A 22,137-nucleotide genomic window follows, 5' to 3' on the forward strand; every position below is an offset into this window, starting at 1 on the left:
GAGTTGTATTGGAAAATGGGTGGGCCATGTCACTGTTTTATACTCAGGTTTATTTTTATTTTTTTTATTTTTTTAATCCCATTTATATCCCGCCCTTCTCCAAAGACTCAGGGCGGCTTACAATCTAAAGCACAAATCAATGTGCTTAGCAATAGCCTTCATTCTATGTATATGCCTGCTTATTAGGGCTTCCACACACGCCCCAGCGGCATTCTTACAAAGTCAGCTTATTGCCCCCAACAATCTGGCTCCTCATTTTACCTACCTCGGAAGGATGGAAGGCTGAGTCAACCTTGAGCCTGGTGGGACTCGAAACCTGCACTAATTGCAGGCAGCTGGTGTTACTTAAAGAGGCATTAGCCTACTGCTCCACCAAGGTTTAGTTAGACTCATTATGTTAAGTCTTCTGAGAACCAATCATTTTATGATTGGTCATGAGTATCTCTTTCTTTCTAAATAGGTACCTTAATAGGGCAACTATCTGAGGCTTTTTGAATGAATTTTTCTAAAACATTCAAAATTTACCCAAGTTCCAAAATTAGAAAACTACATTCTCAAGTTCTTTTTTAAATTTGTCCTTAGTTTAAAGATCAGAGAGTACTTTAAAAAAAAAACTATGAAAATGCATCAGTGTTCTTAAAGCTATGTTCTCTTGAGTAATACTTAAACATCACTCAAAAGAGAAGTGCTTTGGTATCACCCAGTTACTCAATTTCTTTGGTTAATTTTTTTTAAGAAATTGGGAAGGTCGCCTTTTACAATGAGGCCTATTGTATTTTTTATTTGCTTGTTTGATGACCATAGATCAGAAAAAAAACAAACTTCCTAAATCAACATGTTTATCAAAATCTATTCTTGTCTGTGCATAGCTCAGATTCAAAGTCTTCTAATGGTGGCTGTCATAAGGTGAAATTTAACTTTCTGAGGTATTTTACTAGACTGTAATAAAAATATCCAAGGCTATTGTTAGTTTATATTTTCTAAGGCACGTAAACTGATGCTGTTTCACATATTTCTTCAACTGCTATTGTTAGTCTAAAATAGTGAAGAATTTAAATGCACTGTTAAGCAAGGCTATTTGAAGTGCCACGCGGTAATGCATATATTCATATATTTACATGTATGCATACTCCAAATACTTATTTTATTTGAACTTCTTCTGTAAGGGGGGGAGGGAGGGAGAGAGAGTGGGGCGAGAGGGAGATGTTTGCTTTTAACTTGGAAACAAAAAAGTTCATAAGGAGACCTAAAATAAACAAGAAACATATGGAAGATCAGACCATGACATACAGGATGCAATCCAGATTACTCTGGGAATTACAAGTATGTATTCCTGTATTCATCTATTAGTATACAGATTGATCACATTTTTGCATTGAAAAATAAATATATTAATAATACTGTAATTTATAATATAATTATAGTATAAGACTAAGTTTGGTCTAGTGGTTAAAGCTTCAGGTTAGAAACCAAAAGACTACTAGAACTCTCATAGGCATGAAAGCCAGATGGGTAATTTTGGGCCAGTCCCATTCTCTTGGTCTAACCCACTATTTTGAGTTATTTATAAAAAAAAAGGTGAGATATAAATAGGTTAAATTAAAAGGCCAAATTCACATAGACAAAACTGCAAAATAATGTTTTGTAATGGATACTGAATGAAAAATGCATGAAGAAATTGACAATAGTAAAGTCTATCAATGTCACTTTAATTGTCCAGTCAGGAAACATTTATCTTTATGAGGCATTGAATTTTAAAAGTTTGTCATGTATAAGCTTTTGGCAACTCTCCTTGCCGTCTTTGCAGGCAAGGAGCCTTCCCCAACCCACCAGAGGAAACAAGAGCCATATAATTGAGTTAAGCAATTTGGGTAAATCTTTATGTTATCAAGCCTTTTTGCAGCTCCTGGAAACAATGTATGAGCAAAATCCAATATATTCTTTCCATGGAAATTGGTTCAAGTCTTCACCTAATTTTTGTATGTAAAAAGATGACTTAAGTATCATCATCCTGGCAACATTTGCAGAAAGCCCTAACACTGGGCTAAAACTGGTTAATTAATCGGTGGCTGTGTGGGGGGGAAAATCCAGACAGTGGAATAAGCAGACAATCAGTGCATTGTGTATATGCGAACAATTGTACAATTAAGCACAGAATGCCATTGTTGCAAACTCTACTCTGCTAAATGCCAGCTTCCACAGCTCCGAAAGCAAAACCAAAACACCCTGAGAAGGGCAAGTTCAAAGGGTCACCGAGACCCTTTTGAAGGTTTCAGAACTTATTAAACTCGAGGCGGGCGGAACCATTCAGAAGAAGGCGGGAGCACCCGCTCGCCCTGCCAATAGGGGCGGAGCATCCCTTTTCCCCCTCCCCCTTTTTTTTTGTCAATGCTTATAAATGGGCAGAGGACCGAGGGGGGGGGGAGAGAGAGAGAGAGAGAGAGAGAGAGAGAGAGACACGCAGGCGCGGTGCACGACGGGATCATCTCTAACTGCTATTGGACACTGTGCGCACCTTTCTACCCCAGCGGCGCCTGACGGCGCAACGCGGAAGTGAAATGGCGGCGGCAGCAGCAGCAGCAGCGCCGGGAGATGCGGGAGGTGGCGGTTTCCAGTCTGCCGCTCAGCGGAGGTTGCGAATCCTTTCGGGTCACCTGCGCAGCGCTTCGGAGGCCCACCTGTCAGCTAGCCAGTGCCGAGGGCGAGCGGCCGCGACGCCAGCAGGATCTCAGGCAGGCACCTTCCCCAAGAGACGGTAAGCCAGGGGAAAGCTAGTCGAGGGCGGCAGTTGCGGATTCTCGTCGGTGCCTGCGGGCTTCCCGAGAGGCCAGGCCGTCCGCTCGCCCGCGTCCTGACACCTTTAATGGAGCGGTGCCGGAGAGAGGAAGGCAGCGCCCTGCCCTGCCCTGCCTGCCTGTTAGCTTGAAATGTGCCGCCAGTCAACTCCTCGCGCGTAATTCCTGCCTGATAGCCAGGTAGGTGGTAACCCTGCTCGCTTGAAGTATCTCGGGCCATTCGAAGGAAATACATATTAATATTATTTTTAAAAACAAAACAAAACCTCTTCTTTGTGGGTCTGGAAGGCGGGCAAATTTTATGACGTCCCAGTGAATCCTAGCGACCAAACCTGTTGGTATCTGTAGAGGAGTTTATACATTGAGAAGGTTGGTAATTTCCTTAGCTTTTGAAAGTGCTCTCGCAGACTTCAGTAATAAAGTTTGCTTAGTTCTCATACTTAATTCTTAGTTTTTGTTGTTGTTTTTTTAATCCCATTTATATCCCGCCCTTCTCTGAAGACTCAGGGCGGCTTACAATCTAAGAAGCACAACTCAATGTGCTTAGCAATAGCCTTCATTCTATGTCAGGGGTCTTCAAACTTGGCCTTTTTATGACTTGTGGACTTCAACTCCCAGAATTCCTCAGCCAGCATTGCTGACTGAGGAATTCTGGGAGTTGAAGTCCACAAGTGATAAAAGAGCCATGTTTGAAGACCTCTTTTCTATGTATAGGTAAAGGTAAAGTTTCCCCCGCACGTGCGTGCTAGTCGTTTCCAACTCTAGGGGCCGGTGCTCATCTCCGTTTCAAAGCCGAAGAGCCAGCGCTTGTCCGAGGACGTCTCCGTGGTCATGTGGCTGGCATGACTAGACGCCAAAGGCGCACGGAACGCTGTTACCTTCCCACCGTAGTGGTCCCTATTTTTCTACTTGCCTTTTTACGTGCTTTCGAACTGCTAGGTTGGCAGAAGCTGGGACGAGTAACAGGCGCTCACTCTGCTACGCGGCACTCGGGATTCGACCCGCCAAACTGCCGACCTTCTGATCGACAAGCTCAGCGTCCTAACCCACTGAGCCACCGCGTCCCTTGTTCTATGTATATGCCTGCTTATTAGGGCTTTCGCCCTCCCCCCCCAGAAGCGGCATTTTTACAAAGTCAGCTTATTGCCCCCAACAGTTTGGGTCCTCATTTTACCTACCTCGGAAGGATGGAAGGCTGAGTCAACCTTGAAGTTAAGCACCTACGCTTATACTTTCATACTTAATTCAGCAGTGAAGATGCAGATTTAAGTTTGCACCTCCTTACAGTTCTTGCTCACTATGGCATGACATTAATTTGAATGGTGTAAAGCAGGGGTTCCCAACTGGGGGTGCGAGACGAAAACTTGGGTTTTCAAAAATTATAGTGTATATGCGTACTTGGTTGCCGTTATTTCAAACTTTTGGAAGGAGAATATATCAGAAGCGTTCTAGGGGCGTGGGGTATAGAAAAGGTTGGGAACCGCTGGTGTAAAATCATGCGAATTTGGGACATTGCAGGATGATATAGCCATGAACATCTGACAAAAGACATATTCACAACATTTTGTTAGAAGCACAGTGGAAGTCACCTGGTTAGTACTCCTAAAATATCTCTACTTTCATCATGCTCTTGTTATTTTTTTGTGATGAAAACTTCTGGACAATTTGGACATCCTTCTATGCAATTTTGGGTAATCTTTACATATAAAGATTATAATCTTGGTAGAGATATGGCTGTATTATAGATATTGTGTTTTCTTTTTTTAATGTAGATTTTATTGGTGGGGAGGAAAATGAAGAAATAGGGTGTGGGGTTGGGATAGCAGGAAAGTTGGGGGAGGGGTTGGGTTTTCCCCCAATTACATTCTATATTTAGCAAATAGCATATTGTGTGGGTTTATATATATATATATATATATATATATATATATATATATATATATATATATATATATCAATAGAAGTAGTAAGAATAATGATGAGATATAGCAAATTATAGTAAACTGTTAAATTTTCAATCTATAATATTTTTCTTAATAGGTTAAGGTCAAAAATAAGTATCACATTCCTTTCTCTCTAATTTGTTTGTCTAGCCATTGATAAAATTTATTCCAGGTTCTATAGTAGACTAAATGCTCTTTTTCTTTAATCTTTAAAGATAATCAATCCATTTCTGCAGTCTAATATTTTCTTGATTAGCAATTCTTAAGTTGGTAAATCTCATTTTTCCAATATTGGGCATACATAATTCTCGCTGCTGTTAATACATGTAATATTAAATACCCAGTCTCTTTATCATAATTGGGATCTATCATTCCTAACAAGAACAATTCTGGTTTAAATTCTATTTGTTTTTTAACCACCATCTCCATCTGTAAATGTAATTTAAGCCAGAACCTTTTAGCTTTAGAACATGTCCACCAGAGATGATAATAGGTACCTGGTCTTTGGCTGCATTTCCAATGTAAGGTTTTACACTTAGCCTCACAATTGCTCCAGCATTACTTAGGAATTTAAAAGAGTCAAAAGAAACTCCTGAGCCGAGGTTTCAGCAAGCAAACAACTTTTATTTTGATCAAAATAGAGTTGGGTGGCCACATCTCTCTTCGTGGCTGGTAGAGAGATGAAGACAACAACTAGGAAAGATGTCTTCCACCTTTTATACCCCTTCAGAACAAAGACATCTGGTCTTGGTACTAGGAACCAAAAGGTACAGAAAAATAATTCCTAGATGATGACTCATACACAACAACCCAGATTCCACCATACAGTAACTCCTTTTCCCCCTCCCCTTACCATGCTCTTTTCATGTAAGCAATCACCTGTACCTAAAGCATGAAACGTTTGCTTTTATATAACTAATTTCCCAATATAAAGCACCTACAAAGCTGCTTGCACATAAACAAAGATATATATACAGTTGCAAGAAAAAGTATGTGAACCCTTTGGGATTATGTGGAGTTTTGCATGAATTGGCCATAAAATGCGCTCTAAACGTCATGTAAGTCACAACAATAGAAAAACACAGTCTGCTTAAAATAAACATTAGCTGTTGTCATGTTTTAATTGAACATAAGATGGAAACATTCACAGTGCAGGGTGGAAAAAGTATGTGAACCTTTGGACTTAATAACTGGTTGACCCTCCTTTGGCAGCAATAACCTCAACCAAACGTTTCCTGTAGTTGCAGATCAGACCTGCACAACGATCTGGAGTAATTTTGGACCACTCCTCTTCACAAAACTCTGTCAGTGTAGCAATATTCTTGGGATGTCTGGTGTGAATCACTCTCTTAAGGTCATGCCACAGCATTTCAATCGGGTTGAGGTCAGGACTCTGACTGGGCCACTCCAGAAGGCGTATTCTGTTCTGTTGAAGCCATTGTTTTGTTGAATTACTTGTATGCTTTGGGTCATTGTCCTGTTGCATCACCCATCCTCTGCGGAGCTTCAGTTGGAGGACAGATGATCGTACGTTTTCCTGCAAAATGTCCTGATAAACTCTGGAATTCATTTTCCCATCAATGACAACAATCCATCCAGGCCCTGAGGCAGCAAAGCAGCCCCAAACCATGATGCTCCCTCCGCCATGTTTTACAGTGGGGATGAGGTTTTGATGTTGGTGTGCTGTGCCTTTTTTTCTCCACACATAGTGTTGTGTGTTTTTCCCAAACAACTCGATTTTGGTTTCATCTGTCCACAGTATATTTTGCCAGTAGTGCTGTGGAACATCCAGGTGCTCTTTTGCAAACTTCAAACGTGCTGCAATTTTTTTTTGGACAGCAATGGCTTCCTCCGTGGTGTCCTCCCATGTACTCCATTGTTTTCCTTATTGTAGATGTGTCAACACAAATGTTAGCATGTGCCAGAGATTTCTGTAGGTCTTTAGCTGACACTCTAGGATTCTTCTTTACCTCATTAAGCATTATGCGCTGTGCTCTTGCAGTCATTTTTACAGGATGACCATGCCTAGGGAGAGTAGCAACAGTGCTAAACCTCCTCCATTTGTAGTCAGTCTGTCTTACCGTGGACACATGAACATCAAGGCTTTTGGAGATACTTTTGTAACCCTTTCCAGCTTCATGCAAGTCAACAATTCTTGCTCGTAGGTCTTCTGAGAGCTCTTTTCTGCGAGGCATGGTTCACATCAGACAGTGCTTCTTGAGACCAGTAAACCCAAAACAGTTGTGTGTTTTTAAAGGGCAGGACAGCTGTCAGCAACACATCCAATATCATCACACTGATTGGAGTCAAGGTTGGCTCACTCCTGGCTCCAATTAGCTCTTGGAGAAGTCATTAGGCTAGGGCACAGGTCTGCAACCTGTGGCTCCGGAGCTGCATGCGGCTCTTTCAGCCATCTCCAGCGGCTCCCAGTCTTCTGCCATGTGCAGTCCAAAAAAAAACAAAACCTGGGACTAAAAAAGTTCAACCAATCAATTCAAATATGCAGGGTAGGTGCATATCTCGCCTTGGCTCCACTCTTCAGTCAAATCCTGTTCTGCGCATGTGTGCATGTACGCGCATGCGCACACATTTTTTGCAGCTCCCAGTTTTTCCTTTTGTGAGGGAACCGGTTCCGAGTGGCTCTTTCACTGTTTCAGGTTGCTGACCCCTGGGCTAGGGGTTCACATACTTTTTCCACCCTGCACTGTGAATGTTTCCATCTTATGTTCAATTAAAACATGACAACAGCTAATGTTTGTGTAGTATTATTTTAAGCAGACTGTGTTTTTCTATTGTTGTGACTTACTTGATGTTTAGAGCGCATTTTATGGCCAATTCATGCAAAACTCCACGTGATCCCAAAGGGTTCACATTGTTGTGATTCAGGGTCAGCCTGTGGGTTCGGCAATTGGGTCGGACGATTCAGAGGAGGAGGGGGGGTGTTAGAGAGGTTGCTGAGGGTGTTGGAGAGCTTGCTGATGAAAGCCCTCAGCCAGGCCCCTCCCACCTGATTACGACGCAGACCCAGCTGTGTGAGCCTGTCAGTGTAGATGAAGATGACCCACAGCTGGCCCTGTTCAAGGACGCCCGACGCAGGAGGCAGTCAATCAGGAGTAAACAGAGGAAGGCAATGGGGCACCTCGGAAGGAGGCAGAGAGAAGCCACGCCCTGAACTGTTTAAAAGGGGAATGCGTGGGAGGGCTGGTTTGCTGAAGGCAACCATTTGAATAGCTCCTGTTTCATGGTTCGTGTCTTGTTTTTGCTCTGTTTGCTTTTGTGTCCATAAATTTGGCAGGGTTAGTTCCAGCCTCTTGCCTTCTTGTAAAGGGGTTGTCCCTGCCTTATCTGTAGGGCCGGTAGTAGGCTGGTACAGAACACACATACTTTTTCTTGCAACTGTGTGTGTGTATGTATGTATGTATGTATATACATACATACTTCGAATCTCAGAAGGGTATAGCTGACTGATGAAGACTAAAGAGTTAGAAATGCATCTCAGTTTCCCTTTAAATTCTTTGTTAGTAATTTACACACACACACATACATACATACATACATACATACATACATACATATATACATATACATATACATATACATATACATATACATATACATATACACATACATACACATACATACATACACACACACACACACACACACACACACACACACACACACACGATGTTTGTTAAGTATTTAGATTACCTTGCTAGGCCCCAAACATTGGACAAATCTTATTTTCTGTTTCAGCCTAACCCAAGGCCATCAACAAGCAGTAGTCACAGCAGTGACAGCTCATATTTGTGTAATTTTTTTTTTGGTTTTGCTAACAAAGAATTAAAGGGAGACTGATATGCATTTCAAACTTACTTGTTCTCATCAGTCAGCCATACCCTTCTGAGATTCGAACCTGGGCCGATTGCACCTTAGGCAATTGTTCTAACCTTTAGGCCACTGGCTAATATCAATATTACTAACATCAACCTTAAGCATAATAAAATCCCTTCACCAACAAACATTTGGAGTATTTTTAAACATTTTCGCTAGTCTCATTGGTGTCATGGGCCATCTATAAAACATTTTATACAAATTTTCTTTATATGATACAGCTTTAGTTAATCTAATATTTCTATCCCATAACTTTTCCCATTCTTCAAGTTCTATAGTGTGACCAGCATTTTTTGCCCAAATTATCATTGTTTCTTTAACTTGTTCTTCCTCCATCTTTAGATTAAGCAGAAACCTGTAAAGTTTTTTAAATCAGCTTCTCATCTTTTTTTAACAATATACGATTGAGTTCTGTCTGTTCATTGTAGAGCCCCGTTGTTTTCAAGTCTTTTTCATGTCTTGTTTGAATTTGTAAGTATGGCCACCATGCTAAATCAATACGTTGATATAGGTCTTGTCTAGATTTTAGTCTTCCTTCATTATCCACTAAGTCCTTATATGTTACAAGTTTATCATAATTAAGTTTGGGTAAGCAAAAGCTTCCATTGTTGAAAGCCATTCAGGTATCTTAATATAAGTTTTTTCCCATTCTAAGAGAAGTGCGTTTCTTATGGTATGGTTCTGAACATATCTATGGGCTTTATTCTTTCCATACCATAAGAAGGCATGCCAGCCGATCTGCAGGTCATGCCTCTCAAGATATAATAGTCTTTTATCTCTTAGCGTTATCCATTCTTTAATCCACATTAGAATAGCTGCTTGGTAATATAACTTCCAATTTGGGAGTCCCAGTCCTCCCCTTTCTAACGTCTTGTAACATTTTCACTTTAATTCGTGTTTTTTCCCCTTGCCAAATAAATTTCATTATTATGGTATTCAGTTCGTCCAAGAAAGCTTTTTCTAATTTTACGGGAATGGTTTGAAATAGAAAAAGTATTTTCGGTAAAATGTTCATTTTAATTGTAGCTATTCTCCCCAGCATTGAAAGTTGGAGGTTTTTCCAGTTTTTTAAGTCCAGTTTTATTTGTTTTAGTAATTTTACATAGTTATCCTCTTTTATTGCTGCACATCTTGCTGTTAAGTAAATTCCCAAATACTTAACTTTTTGACTATTTGAAGGTTTGTGTTTTTTTCAAGTTGCATTTTCTGTTTTTCTGTTAAGTTCTTTGTCAAAACTTTAGTTTTTTCTCTATTATCAAACCTGCCACATCACCATATTGTTCTATTGTATCCACCAATTCCGTGCTCGTTTCCAAAGTATAAAAAGTATTTCTTCCAGTATAAAAACCAAGTCATCTGCAAATGCTGGTAATTTATATTTTTTACCCTTTATCTCTAATCCTTTAATCTCAGAGTCTTGTCTAATGTTTCTGTTCAATACTTCTAAAGTTAGTATAAACAGTAGTGGGGATAAAGGACATCCCTGTCTTGTGCCCTTTTTAATATTAAAGTTTTCTGTATAGTCTCCATTTACAATTATTCTAGCAGTCTGTTTATCATAAATTGCATGGATTGCATTCATAAAGTTTTCCCCAAAGTCCATTTCGGCAAGTTGCTGGAACATTTTATATTATCAAATGCCTTTTGTGCATCAAGAAATATCAGAGCCATCTGTTTCCCTGGTTGGGCTTCATAGTACTCTAGGACATCCAGGATTGTTCTTAAATTATTTTTTATCTGTCTTTTAGGTAAAAAGCCGTTTTGATCAATATGTATAAATTCACTCAAGAATTTCTTAATTCTTTCTGCCATTATTGAAGCAAATATTTTATAGTCCACATTGAGTAATGAGATTGGTCTATAATTTTTTATATGTGTCAGGTTTGCATCTTCTTTAGGTATTAAAGTAATATTAGCTTCAGTCCATATCTTTGGTATTTTGCTTTCCAGGAGAATTTCATTGCAAAGTTCTTTCAAAGTTGGAGTTAAGATATCTTGTAAGGCAGTATAGAATTCTGCAGGTAGTCCGTCTGGCCCCGGGGTCTTATCTTTTTTTTTTTTGCCTTTTTATAGCTTCTCTAATTTCCATCATTGATATTAGTTCATTCAATATATTTTGAATGCTCTGGGAAACTTTTGGTAAGTGTGCTTTTTTAAAATATTGCTGTATTTTTTCCTTGGGGATTTCCTTTGCCTTGTAAAGTGTCTCATAATATTCTTTATCAATTTTTTTCATTGCGTCATTTTGAAACTCTATTTCTCCATTTGTATTTTGTTATTTCTTTATCATTTTCTTTTCTTTTTCTTTTTTCAATCTATATGCTAGCCATCTTCCTGGCTTATTTCCATTTTCAAAGAAATTCTGTTTAGCCCGTTTGATCTGTTGAGCCATTAGTTCCATCTCAGCTAAATTTAACCTATGCTTTATTATTTCCATTTGTTTCTTGAGTGATACTTTATCTGGATCTGTTTGTAGTTCTGCTTCTAGTCTTCTGAGTTCCTCCCTCAAGTTTAGTTGTAGTTGTTTTTCTTTGTTCTTCTTAGCCATGTTAGTTATGGCCAAGCCTCTAAAATATACTTTAGCAGTGTCCCAAATATTTTGGAGTGATGTTTCTTCCTTCTTCTTTATTTTGAAGAAAAATTCCATTTCCTTTGTAGCTAGTTGTAGAAATTCTTTTTCCTTCAGTATCAATTTATTTAGAGACCATCTAGGTTTCTTCTTAGTTCCTTTCCAGGTCATTTTTATTGGATTATGGTCTGCCCAGTTGTTGGCTTCAATTTCCACCTCTTGAATCATCGATTCAGAAATTGCACTCCGAAATGCTGATCAGGGCTTCTGCCTGGCTCGCTTGTGGAAAATAAGCTGCTTGCTAAGTGAGCTGGGCAGCAGCCCGGGAACAGCGTTCTGAGCGTGGCTTCCGAGCGTGACTCAGCTGATCCTGGGCTCACTTAGCAAGCAGCCTCTTTTTCGCAGGCAAGTGAGCCAGGCAGGAGCCCGCGATCATCTGAGTCATGCTTAGAAATCACACTCAGAAACGCTGATCCCGGGCTGCTGCCCAGGTCATTTAGCAAGCAGCCTCTTTTCCGCAAGCAAGTGAGCCGGGCAGGAGCCCGGGATCAGCTGAGTCGCACTTAGAAATCCCATTCAGAAACGCTGATCCCGGGCACCTGCCTGCTGAGACTCCGGATTTGAGCCGCGGACCAGAGGAGAACACCGCTGATCCGGTGGGAGGCTGGGAGTCCGGATCCTATGCTGCCGGCCAGCTGGAAGACCCGGCAGGTGGCCCCGCTGCCGCCGAACAGCTGGGAGCATCGGCAACCTTCTCTCGTGGCAGCCAGTCACCTGGGAGTGCTGGTGCTTTTGAGCAGGAGCGGCTGTCAAGCCTCGGGCTCCCAGCTGACTGGCAGCTCCTAGAGAAGGTTGCCGATGCTCCCGGCTGTTCGGCGGTTTCGGGGCCACCCGCTGGGACTTCCAGCTGCCTGGCGGCATAGGATCCAGACTCCCAGCCTCCCAGCTGATCCGTGGTGTTCTCCTCTGGTCCATGGCTCAAATCCGGTGTCTCAGCCTCCCAGCTGATCGGCAGAACGAGTGGCTGCCAGGCCAGGTAGCCGGGCTGCTGCACGGATCCCCCCCTTGGTTGATTGTTGAGCCCGGGGCTTGAAAGCCGCTCCTGCTTGAAAGGCAGGGTTCGGAGGCCGGCAAGGCGCTCACGCGGGGCCAAGCAGGCCAATTGCCTTACAGGTACCTGGGACTCCTACGTGCCTTCCCGGCCATGTGTGCCCCGAAGAAGCACCAATCAGAAGTCAATCCGGTTGCTGCACAAGAAGTCCCTGGGGAGGGCGGGGCCTCGCTCTGCGCCTGTGCGCGCCCTCTGTAGGGTTCCTGCAGGCTTCTGCCAAGCAGCGTGCTTTCGAGCAGCAAGTGAGCTGGGAAGGAGCGTGGGGGTGGGGAGGAGGCAGCGGGGGGGAAGGAAGGCGACGCCGCGTACCACCAGCCAGGTGCTCACGTACCACTAGTGGTACGCGTACCACCGGTTGAAAAGCCTTGTTCTAGTCGATCTTATCTGTCTCTGGTCTCTTGGTCTTGCACCTTCTTCTGAATAGGCATATGTGGTTTGGGTTTCTTTGGTCTCTTCCCTCTCTTTTTGGTTGGCCTCACCTTGAACTGGCAATTCCTCTTGTTTTTTGGGTTCCGGATTGTCTTTCTCCAAAAAGGCTCTGTGACTGTCAAAAAACTCCAATGCTTTAAGTGGTGTATCCAGTCTGTATCTTTTTGTATCCCAGTAGAGTAAAATCCCTTCTGGAATCAGCCATCTAAAATTCACTCCTTTTTCAACAAGTTTCTTAATTAAAAATTGGTAGTCTCTTTGAGCATCTCTTATCCTTCTAGGAATTTGCTTAAGAACCACAATTTCTTTTTCTTTGTATTTCAACGGCTCATCTCTTACTTTTCTCAGGATTTCATCTCGTATGGCTCTTTTTAAAAATCTGACCTGGACTTCCCTGGGCACCTTATTTCTTCTAGCATAATCTGAGCTGGTCATCAAAGAATCTTCCAGTTCTCCATTTATTTGGATGAGTTTTTGGTTTTCATCTTTCAGGTCTGCTATTTGATGGTCAACCTCCGTTGACTTATGTTCCATTTTTTGGATTCTTGGCTGGTTTTCTGCAATCATCTTTTTGAAGACTGCCAATTGAGAATGTATGTTGTTGAATTTTTGGTTCATTTTGTCTCTTCGTGGTTTTTAGTTGCTGTGGCGGACTGGGCAGCATTGGCATCAAAAATTGCTTGTAAGATAGCTTGGGTATCCTTCTGTTGGGTATCGGTCTTCTCCTGTTGTAACATTGTAGTTATTGATTTCAGGTAGAGTGGGCTTGCAGAAGTTGAGGCAGGAGCAGAATAGCTTTTTCCCCCCCAAATTTGGATAAATTAGAAATACTCATCTTTTCCTTCGAATCGTGTAGTATCTCCGCCCAATGGTTACGTTTTGTAATCCAGGGAGCACCTAATAGTTAGGAGAGACGAATTATCAAAAATAGTAGAGGTAGTAAAAAGTAAAGGGAACCAAAAACAAAATAGAAGTCCCAAAAAGGTAGCAAATGTGTTTTCTTTATAGCAGTTGGAAATAAAGGTTAAAGTGCTGCTGTTGTTGTTGTTGTTAGTTGCGAAGTCGTGTCCGACCCATCGCGACCCTATGGACAACGTTCCTCCAGGCCTTCCTGTCTTCTACCATCTTCTGGAGTCCATTTAAGTTCACGCCTACTGCTTCAGTGACTCCATCCAGCCACCTCATTCTCTGTCGTCCCCTTCTTCTCTTGCCCTCAACCTTTCCCAGCATTAGGCTCTTCTCCAGTGAGTTCTTCCTTCTCATTAGGTGGCCAAAGTATTTGAGTTTTAGCTTCAGGATCTGGCCTTCTAAAGAGCAGTCAGGGTTGATCTCCTCTAGGATTGACCGGTTTGATCGCCTTGCAGTCCAAGGGACTCGCAGGAGTCTTCTCCAGCACCAGAGTTCAAAGGCCTCAATTCTTTGGCGCTCAGCCTTTCTTACGTCCAACTTTCACTGCCATACATTGCAACTGGGAAGACCATACATAGCCTTGACTATACGGACTTTTGTTGACAGGGTGATGTCTCTGCTAGACGTGCTAGACATGCACAATTGCAGATATAAAACTTTGCAGAGTTCATAAACATTTGCTTTTAATTCTTTAACTTCTGTCTGTAGTAAGTTTTCATGTCTCAGTTATTTATAACTTTTCTATGCATGGCAGGTAATCTTAGACTTAATATTTCCTTTTTAAAATGTATAGAGATTTTATGAATAATTGTAAATAGATCTTGAATTGTTCTGAAAGGAGGACTATGAAATACATCAATCCGTTCATGTATGTAAAGCAGCAAAATTTAGCAGGTTTACAAAGAGCAATATAACTCTGAGCCCCAGTGTTTTTATTGGATTTATAACTCACCTTTAATTCAAGAGCTCAAAGCTCAATCTAATCTTAATTTAATGTTTTGTGAATTAATTTGCAGCACATAATGTTGAAAGAAGAATCAAAGCCTTGGATGAACAAACGATGGAATTGTAAACATCCCAATAGGCTCTTGAACTTTCCTCATGTTTGCCTTTTGCTAACATTTGAAGGGATCTCTAACTTGTTCTCTTCTTTGGCCTTGAGGAATTTTGTTACATTTAGCCAGGATGGCTTAGACTGCAGCTTGCTAAAATAGTAAGGATACATGTGGTGGTGGTGGTGGTGGTGGGGTTAGAGGAAACATGTCTTTTTGAAATAAATGTACATATTCTTTAAATAAAGGGCCGTTCTGGGCAGAGCATATTGGAAAAAACTAATGAGCTGTGGGCCTTTTAGAGTTCAGTGTGTGACAAAAGAATAATAAGGGAAAGTTTTGGAAAGGTGTGCAAAAAATGGCACATCATAAATGAGTGCGTGCTCAAAATAGAATATGTATGAACCATACTCTATGCATTCAGGAGCTTACTAATGAGCTTACCTGAAATAAAATATTCTTTGAGTCAAGCAAAACTCAGGTGACTTCATGGACATGTCTGCCTAGTGTTTTGGGCGCCAACATGGAAATAATTTGCCATTCTCTTCGAGGATGCTATTTTGCCTTCATAATCTAGTGTATAGCCCTGGGATTCCATGAGGATCTTCCATCCAAGTATTAAAGAGGGCCAACTTTGCTTAACGTCTGTGTCCAGATTGATGCTGCCACTAACTGATTTTCTTGATATAAATTTTTAATGGGAAAAGAATTCCAAGTTCATTTTGAAATAGGTAACTTAACTACATTCCACCAACAAGAAATGCATATTCTACAATACTTGTCAAGTAAGCTGTCCTTGTGCATATTGGAAGCCTCCCAGGAAAACCAGATAGGAAACTTGATTAAATGAATTAATTCTACTTTTTTGTAAGGCTTCATTAATAGAATCTTGCAAATCTGGAAGGCTCAGGTTTGGGAGGCACCAAGCTTGAAATGGCTTGCATTGGGATGAATACTTACTTAACAATCTTGGTTAAGAACAGCTACATCAATCACAGCTGACGCTAATTGGTGCTGTTACATGATGTCATGCTGTACAACCCACATTACTCAGGGACGGAACTTCCACTCCCAACTATGGTTGTAAACTAAGGACAACCTATGTATTGTGTAGTACCATGATACACAAAAGGCTTTACGATAACAGAAAACATCATTATGGCATATCTTGCACACTCCAAACTCTTAACATTTTTTCAAGATCTCTAGTACCCTCCGTGTTTTCCAAACATGCACAGATCTTTTCAGAGGACAACTGGAAGTCCCTACAGCTGACCAATAGGAGAGTGCAAAAATACAGATAGGTAGTCTTGCCTTATTTTATGGTGAGAAAAAGAAAAGTAGCTCAGTTTATAAGTGGTAAAATGGTGACAAGATATCCTATTTAGTCAGTGATGAACTGGAAATATTTCGTTGATTTGTGCTAAAATGCTAAAAAGAGGCAAGTTAGCTACAGAACTATAGTAAAACCATAAGAGGTTGTGAGGATAAATGGCATAAACAACTAATGCATATAATAGAGATAACCCTTCAATCTTTTTGTGTATGTGTAGACACTCCTGACAACTACTTGAACAAGTCCATGCAATGCAATTTACTCAGCTGCATTTTCAGAAGTGTCTTGCCATTGTCTTTTTCCTAGGATTGAGAAAGCATTCCTGGCCCAAAGTCACCTAGCTGGTTTTGGGCCTAAAGTGGGAGTAGAACTGATGGTTTACTGGTTTCTAACCCATTGCCTTTAACCTCACTAAAGTGTTTCTTAATCCTAAATTAGAGGAAGGGAAACAAATGAAGGTAGGTTACAATATGGGAAGAATGTTCAACAAAATCATGAACCAAAGGTACACCACCTGCATATTTTTATTTCTTATGTATTACTATAGCTTTTATGCTGCTTCATTGCTGGAGATTCTGACAATTATATTGTTAATATTAGAAGATTAAAAACAGAAAACCCAATACAACTAAAACCAATTAGTGTAGTGAGCCAGTCTTTAGCATACTGTGTACTTGTTCTCATATGCCTTTCTGATGAGCCATGCTTTTTCCACTTCACTGAAAACATAAGGAAAAAGTAGTTTAGATAGTCACTCAGTAAATTGACCAAAAAGAGAACTATATTACTAAGAAGAGCCCAGAGTCTTGAAAATGGCATTCCCTCAGTAGTGGGTCTCTGAGAAAGCTTTGTCTCCTAGTTCTTACTGGACAGGCGGTTCAACTCTGAGAAAGGAACTGAAGATATCCAGTACCTGATTAGTTTAGGGTTTTAAAGATGAGCACTATAAATTGCACCTGGAATATAATTGAGACGCAGTGCATCTTTTATAAAAGCACTGTTGCATAGAAAATCTCAATGCAGCGACAATTACAATAGGCTGTTGCATATGACACTACCTGATGCTTCACTGTGTTGAACTTTCCTTGTGTTCCTGTTTTTTATGCTCCATGTTCTTATTGTAATTCTCTTTGCAGCTTCAGGTTTTCTTTACCTATATGGCAACATCAGCAATTGATGTCCTGAAGGCTCTTCCTCAGGTCATCCTCAGTAGTTTGTTGAGCGCTGTCTAATTTGAAGGGCTCACCATCTGTCTCTCAACTCTACAACGAACCTGGCTGCAGCCATCTTGCTCGTTTTAGGTTGCGGAGGATTTTGGCTAGTCTAAACAATTCTGTGTCCCATGGGAACCAAGGTCATTCTGTCGGTTATGTTAGGGGTTTGGACGATTTGTTAGAAAGCTGGCTAAATATTTTATTGGAGAATGTAGCTGATTGCATAGCACTGGGGTGGGAAGTTTGACTTCGTGATGGTGTAACACTTTGGAGGGAATTTTAGCCTTGGTTTCAGTTTTGACCATGCCGATATTTTGTATCCAATAAACATGTTCTTTGAGGAAGCCTCTAGCCTCGGAGTTCTGATTTATTTAGCTCTATCTATTGGAACCATGACACTGGCACTATAAAGTTAATCATCTCATATTTTTTATCTTTGTGATTTTTCTTGGTAAAATGTAGGAAGTTTATTATTTCCTTCTTTTGTACAACATGAATTGATGCCTTTGTCTTTATCACTAAAATGATTATCTGCCTTCAGCATCTTATACTGCTGCTCCCTCTAGGTACCTATTTGCTTTAGCTAGTCAGCTGAGATGACCCTCATGCCTTGAGTGACCCTTCTGGGAATATATAAACTTGGCATATATATACTCCTGAACAGTCCCTGTGATGAGACAACATGGCAGTCTATGTGGGAGAACCTGTATATATAAGTTAATGGTTAACCTTAACTAATGATCACTCATTCAACAACTGTTCAAAGTTACAACAGCACTGAACGAACATGTAACAACCAGTGGTGGTTACAACCAGTCCTCGAAAGTTCCAGCCATTCCTGCACCCTCATGGTCATGTGATTTCAATCTGGGCTCTTGAAAACAGGGTTGCACTTATAATGGTTGCATTGTTCCAATGTACATGAATGCAATGTGTGACCTTCCCTGGCAGTTTCCCAGAAGCAAATTCAATGGAGAAGCCTACAGGCTAAGTTGCTTGGGTAAGTCTCTCCCACCCGCATACCTTCCCTGAACCTCATTGCATTGCACTGTGCCTCACCATCCAATCACACACCATCGCCAACCATTCACACACACACGCCACTTGTGTACCCTTGTGTTCCCTTTCCCATCCAGCAGCAGTATCCAAACCCCCTATGCTTGCCCTGTGCCTCCCTAGCTATCCGCACCCCTTTGCTCTCTCACCCAGCAGCAACTATTTACTTGCCTGCCAGCTAAGGTCTGCTTGGAACTTGCAACTTCTTGCCAATCTCTCCACTGCCTTTGGCTGTTGGAACTGGCACGAAGTTGCAAGGAGGAGTCTTAATAACCCATGATCCTGGCTTAATGATGTGTGGGGACTGCAAGGATTGCCATTGCCAAGCAATATGGTCAATTGACATTATGCTTTATGACTGCATCACTTAGTGGTGGAAATTCCGTCTTAATTGCCTTCATAAGAATACCTGTATTTGTATTACATGTAAAGGATATTGTTTTACTAATTGTACTATATAGTTTTCATCCTGACATGAATCTAGTCAAAAGTAATAAAACCATTAGCATTTATTGATTTCCCTTATTTCCAGGATTTCTAGTAAAGCGTTTGGATAGTGTTAAGATTTTTTTTTCTGTCTTCTTGAGATTAATTGCAAATGGACTCATTGCTTTGTGTCCTTTGGAAACAAAAGAAAATCATTCCCATATTACCATTGGTCAGATTTCACATTAACCACGGCAGTATCTTTACATACCAGAAACAACACTGCACATAGTAACATAACAACAATAGCTTCAGAAACTACATAGCTAAACATTCAAATACTGGAATTAAAGTCTGTATGTCAGCACTAGGATTTACATATTCCTCCTCTTTCTCTGAGTTAATGAATATTTATTCCATGTTTAAGTAATAATTATACCTTTATGCTTTACCAGCTTCAGCCCTTACACTGTCTTGTTTTACTACAGGGGTTGGGACGGTGTGTGTGTGTGTGTGTGTGTGTGTGTGAGAGAGAGAGAGAGAGAGAGAGAGAGAGAGAGAGAGGTTGCAGACTGCAACAAACAAAAATAAAATTATTTGTAATGGCAACCAACCAATCAATTAACAAAAACATAATTAAAATTACTCAAAAATTGTAAAATCAATATAAACTGTGACAGTGTTTCTTAAAATATGACTCTTGGGGGTCCACACCATCAAAATTATTTGCCAGATATTAAAGATACTTACCAAAATTTGAATGGTGTGTCTTTATATTTAACGTGAATTTATTTTGTTGGGAAAACTTACCTGATTAAAAGAGAATTTGGCTGTCATTCAATTACAGGGAAATAATGCCGCCTTGTGGATGCTGTGTGTGATTCAACTTTTTGTAACTTTTTTTCCTGGCTTGCATTACGGAGACCTGGTTGGGCCTAGAGGGTGGTGTCCCTCTGACTGAACTTTGCCCTCCAGGTTTCCGGGTGCTCCACTGGCCTCAGGCTCAGTGTGGGGTGTGGCGGTGGTGGTGAGGGAGACCTTATGTCCGTGGGAGGCCACCGTTGTCCAGATATCTGGATGTGAGTCACTCCTCCTGAGATGTGGCCCTAGGGCTCAGTTGGGCTTGCTGCTGGTGTACCTTTCGCCTAGTCGTGTAGCAGCAGCCCTGCCTGAACTTCTCAATATCCTCTCGGGTTTGGTGATTGAGTTCCCCAAACTTATGATTTTGGGGGACTTTAATCTACCATCCCTGGGGGGATCATCAGAGTTGGCTCGGGAGTTCATGGCTTCCATGACGGCCATGGACCTGACGCAAATAATTCAGGGCCCGACTCATGGGGGGGGTCACATGCTTGATTTTGTTTTTATATCTGGATGGTGGTTAGATGATCTGGGTGGGGGTTCTCCAATTATTATACCCCTGTCATGGACCGATCATCATCTCCTGCGGCTGGCCTTCCGTTTCGCCACCCCCCGTCACTGGGCCACGGAACCGACAAGATGGTTCCGCCCCAGGCGCCTAATGGACCCTGAGTGGTTTCAGGTGGCGCTTGGATCCCCGCCTGCCACCTTCACTCACAGCCCGGCCGATGCCTTGGTGGAAGCCTGGGAAAGGGCAGCCATGGAGGCACTCGACTGTGTTGTACCCATGCGGCCCCTGACCCGGTGCAGATCCCAGTGGGCTCCATGGTTTTCCGTTGAGCTCCGGGAGATGAAGTGTTGGAGACGGGGCCTAGAGAGCTGTTGGAGATCCAGCCGGTCTGAATCCGACCGATTGCGACTAAGGTCCTCTACGAGGTCTTATCTCGCTGCGATGAGGGCGGCAAAGTCTAATTACTTTGCTGCCCTCATTGCGTCCGCAGAAAATCGCCCGGCTGCCCTGTTCAGGGTGACCTGCTCCCTCCTTAATCAGGAGATGAGGGAGGAGCCCTTGCAGGGTTGTGCCGAGGAGTTTAGCCAACATCTGTCGGACAAAATCGCTCGGATTCGGGCCGGTCTGGACTCCGACTGGGCAGAGTCTGACGGAGATGACATGAGCGATCTTGGTGATGTTATCTGGGAAGAGTTCGACCCTGTGACTCCGGAAGATGTGGACAGGATCATGGGGAAGCTGAGCTCCACCACGTGTTTATTGGACCCGTGCCCCTCCTGGCTGGTCTATGCGGCTCGGGAGGGGACACGAGGCTGGCTCCAAGCAGTGATAACTGCTTCTTTGAGCGAGGGTAGCTTTCCTGCTGCCTTGAAGGAGGCGGTGGTGAGGCCTCTCCTCAAGAAGCCTGCCCTGGACCCGGCTATTTTGAATAACTATCATCCGGTCTCCAACCTTCGCTTTCTTGCGAAGTTGTTGAGAGCGTGGTGGCGCATCAGCTCCCTCTGTTCCTGGAGGAAGCGGATTATCTGGACTTGTACCAATCGGGCTTTAGGCCCGGGTATAGCAGAGAGATGGCATTGGTCGCGCTGGTGAATGATCTCTGGCGGGCTCAGGACAGGGGTTGCTCCTCTGTCCTAGTTCTATTAGATCTCTCAGCGGCTTTCGATACCATCGATCATGGTATCTTACTGCGGCGCCTCAGGGTTGGGAGTGGGGGGCACTGTTCTTCAGTGGTTCTCCTTCTACCTCCTGGGACGTTCGCAGTCGGTGTTGACAGGAGGGCAGAGGTCAGCCTCGAGGCCTCTCGTTTGTGGAGTTCCTCACGGGTCGGTCCTCTCGCCTCTCCTGTTCAACATCTATATGAAGCCGCTGGGCGAGATCATTCGTGGTTTTGGAGTGGGGTATCATCAATACGCCGATGATACCCAGCTTTTCATCTCCACCCCAAACCACCCCAGTGATGCCCTCGATGTGATGTCCCGTTGCCTAGAGGCGGTTTGGGTCTGGATGGGGAGGAACAGGCTTCGGCTCAATCCCGACAAGACCGAGTGGTTGTACGTTTTGGCATCCCGGGAAATTCAGTTTACTCCATCTTTAACCATGGGTGAGGTGTTACCCCCCGTTGATAGGGCTCGCAACTTGGGTGTCCTCCTGGATTCACAGCTCAGTTTGGATGACCATGTAGGAGCTGTGACCAGGGGGGCTTTTGTCCAGGTTCGCCTGGTGCGCCAGTTGCGACCCTATCTGGACCGGGATGCCTTGCGTACAGTCACGCACTCGTGACCTCTCGTATAGACTACTGCAATGCTCTGTACATGGGGCTGCCCTTGAGGACCACTCGGAGGCTTCAGCTGGTGCAAAATGCGGCCGCGCGAGTTGTGATGGGGGTCTGCCGATACTCCCATGTAACACCTCTTCTCCGCGAGCTGCATTGGCTTCCAGTTGCCCTCCGGGTGAGATTTAAGGTGCTGGTGATTACCTATAAAGCCCTAAATGGCATGGGTCCGGACTACTTATGGGATCACCTGCTGC

General features: G+C 42.6%; 1 protein-coding gene across 3 annotated transcripts in view; it reads left to right on the top strand.

The window, feature by feature from the left end:
- The first annotated feature begins 2,536 nt into the window (after window positions 1–2,536).
- Window positions 2,537–22,137, top strand: part of AGPS (alkylglycerone phosphate synthase) — a 73,003-nt gene continuing 53,402 nt past the window's right edge. For all 3 annotated transcript variants that reach the window (XM_083357020.1, XM_083357021.1, XM_083357022.1), the window contains exon 1: window positions 2,537–2,755. In XM_083357020.1, the coding sequence (XP_083213146.1) occupies window positions 2,559–2,755 (197 nt within the window). In that variant the 5' untranslated portion in view covers window positions 2,537–2,558. The remainder of the gene's footprint in view (window positions 2,756–22,137) is intronic.

Source organism: Vipera ursinii, assembly GCF_947247035.1.
Source record: "Vipera ursinii genome assembly, chromosome: 1".
NCBI lineage: Eukaryota > Metazoa > Chordata > Lepidosauria > Squamata > Viperidae > Vipera > Vipera ursinii.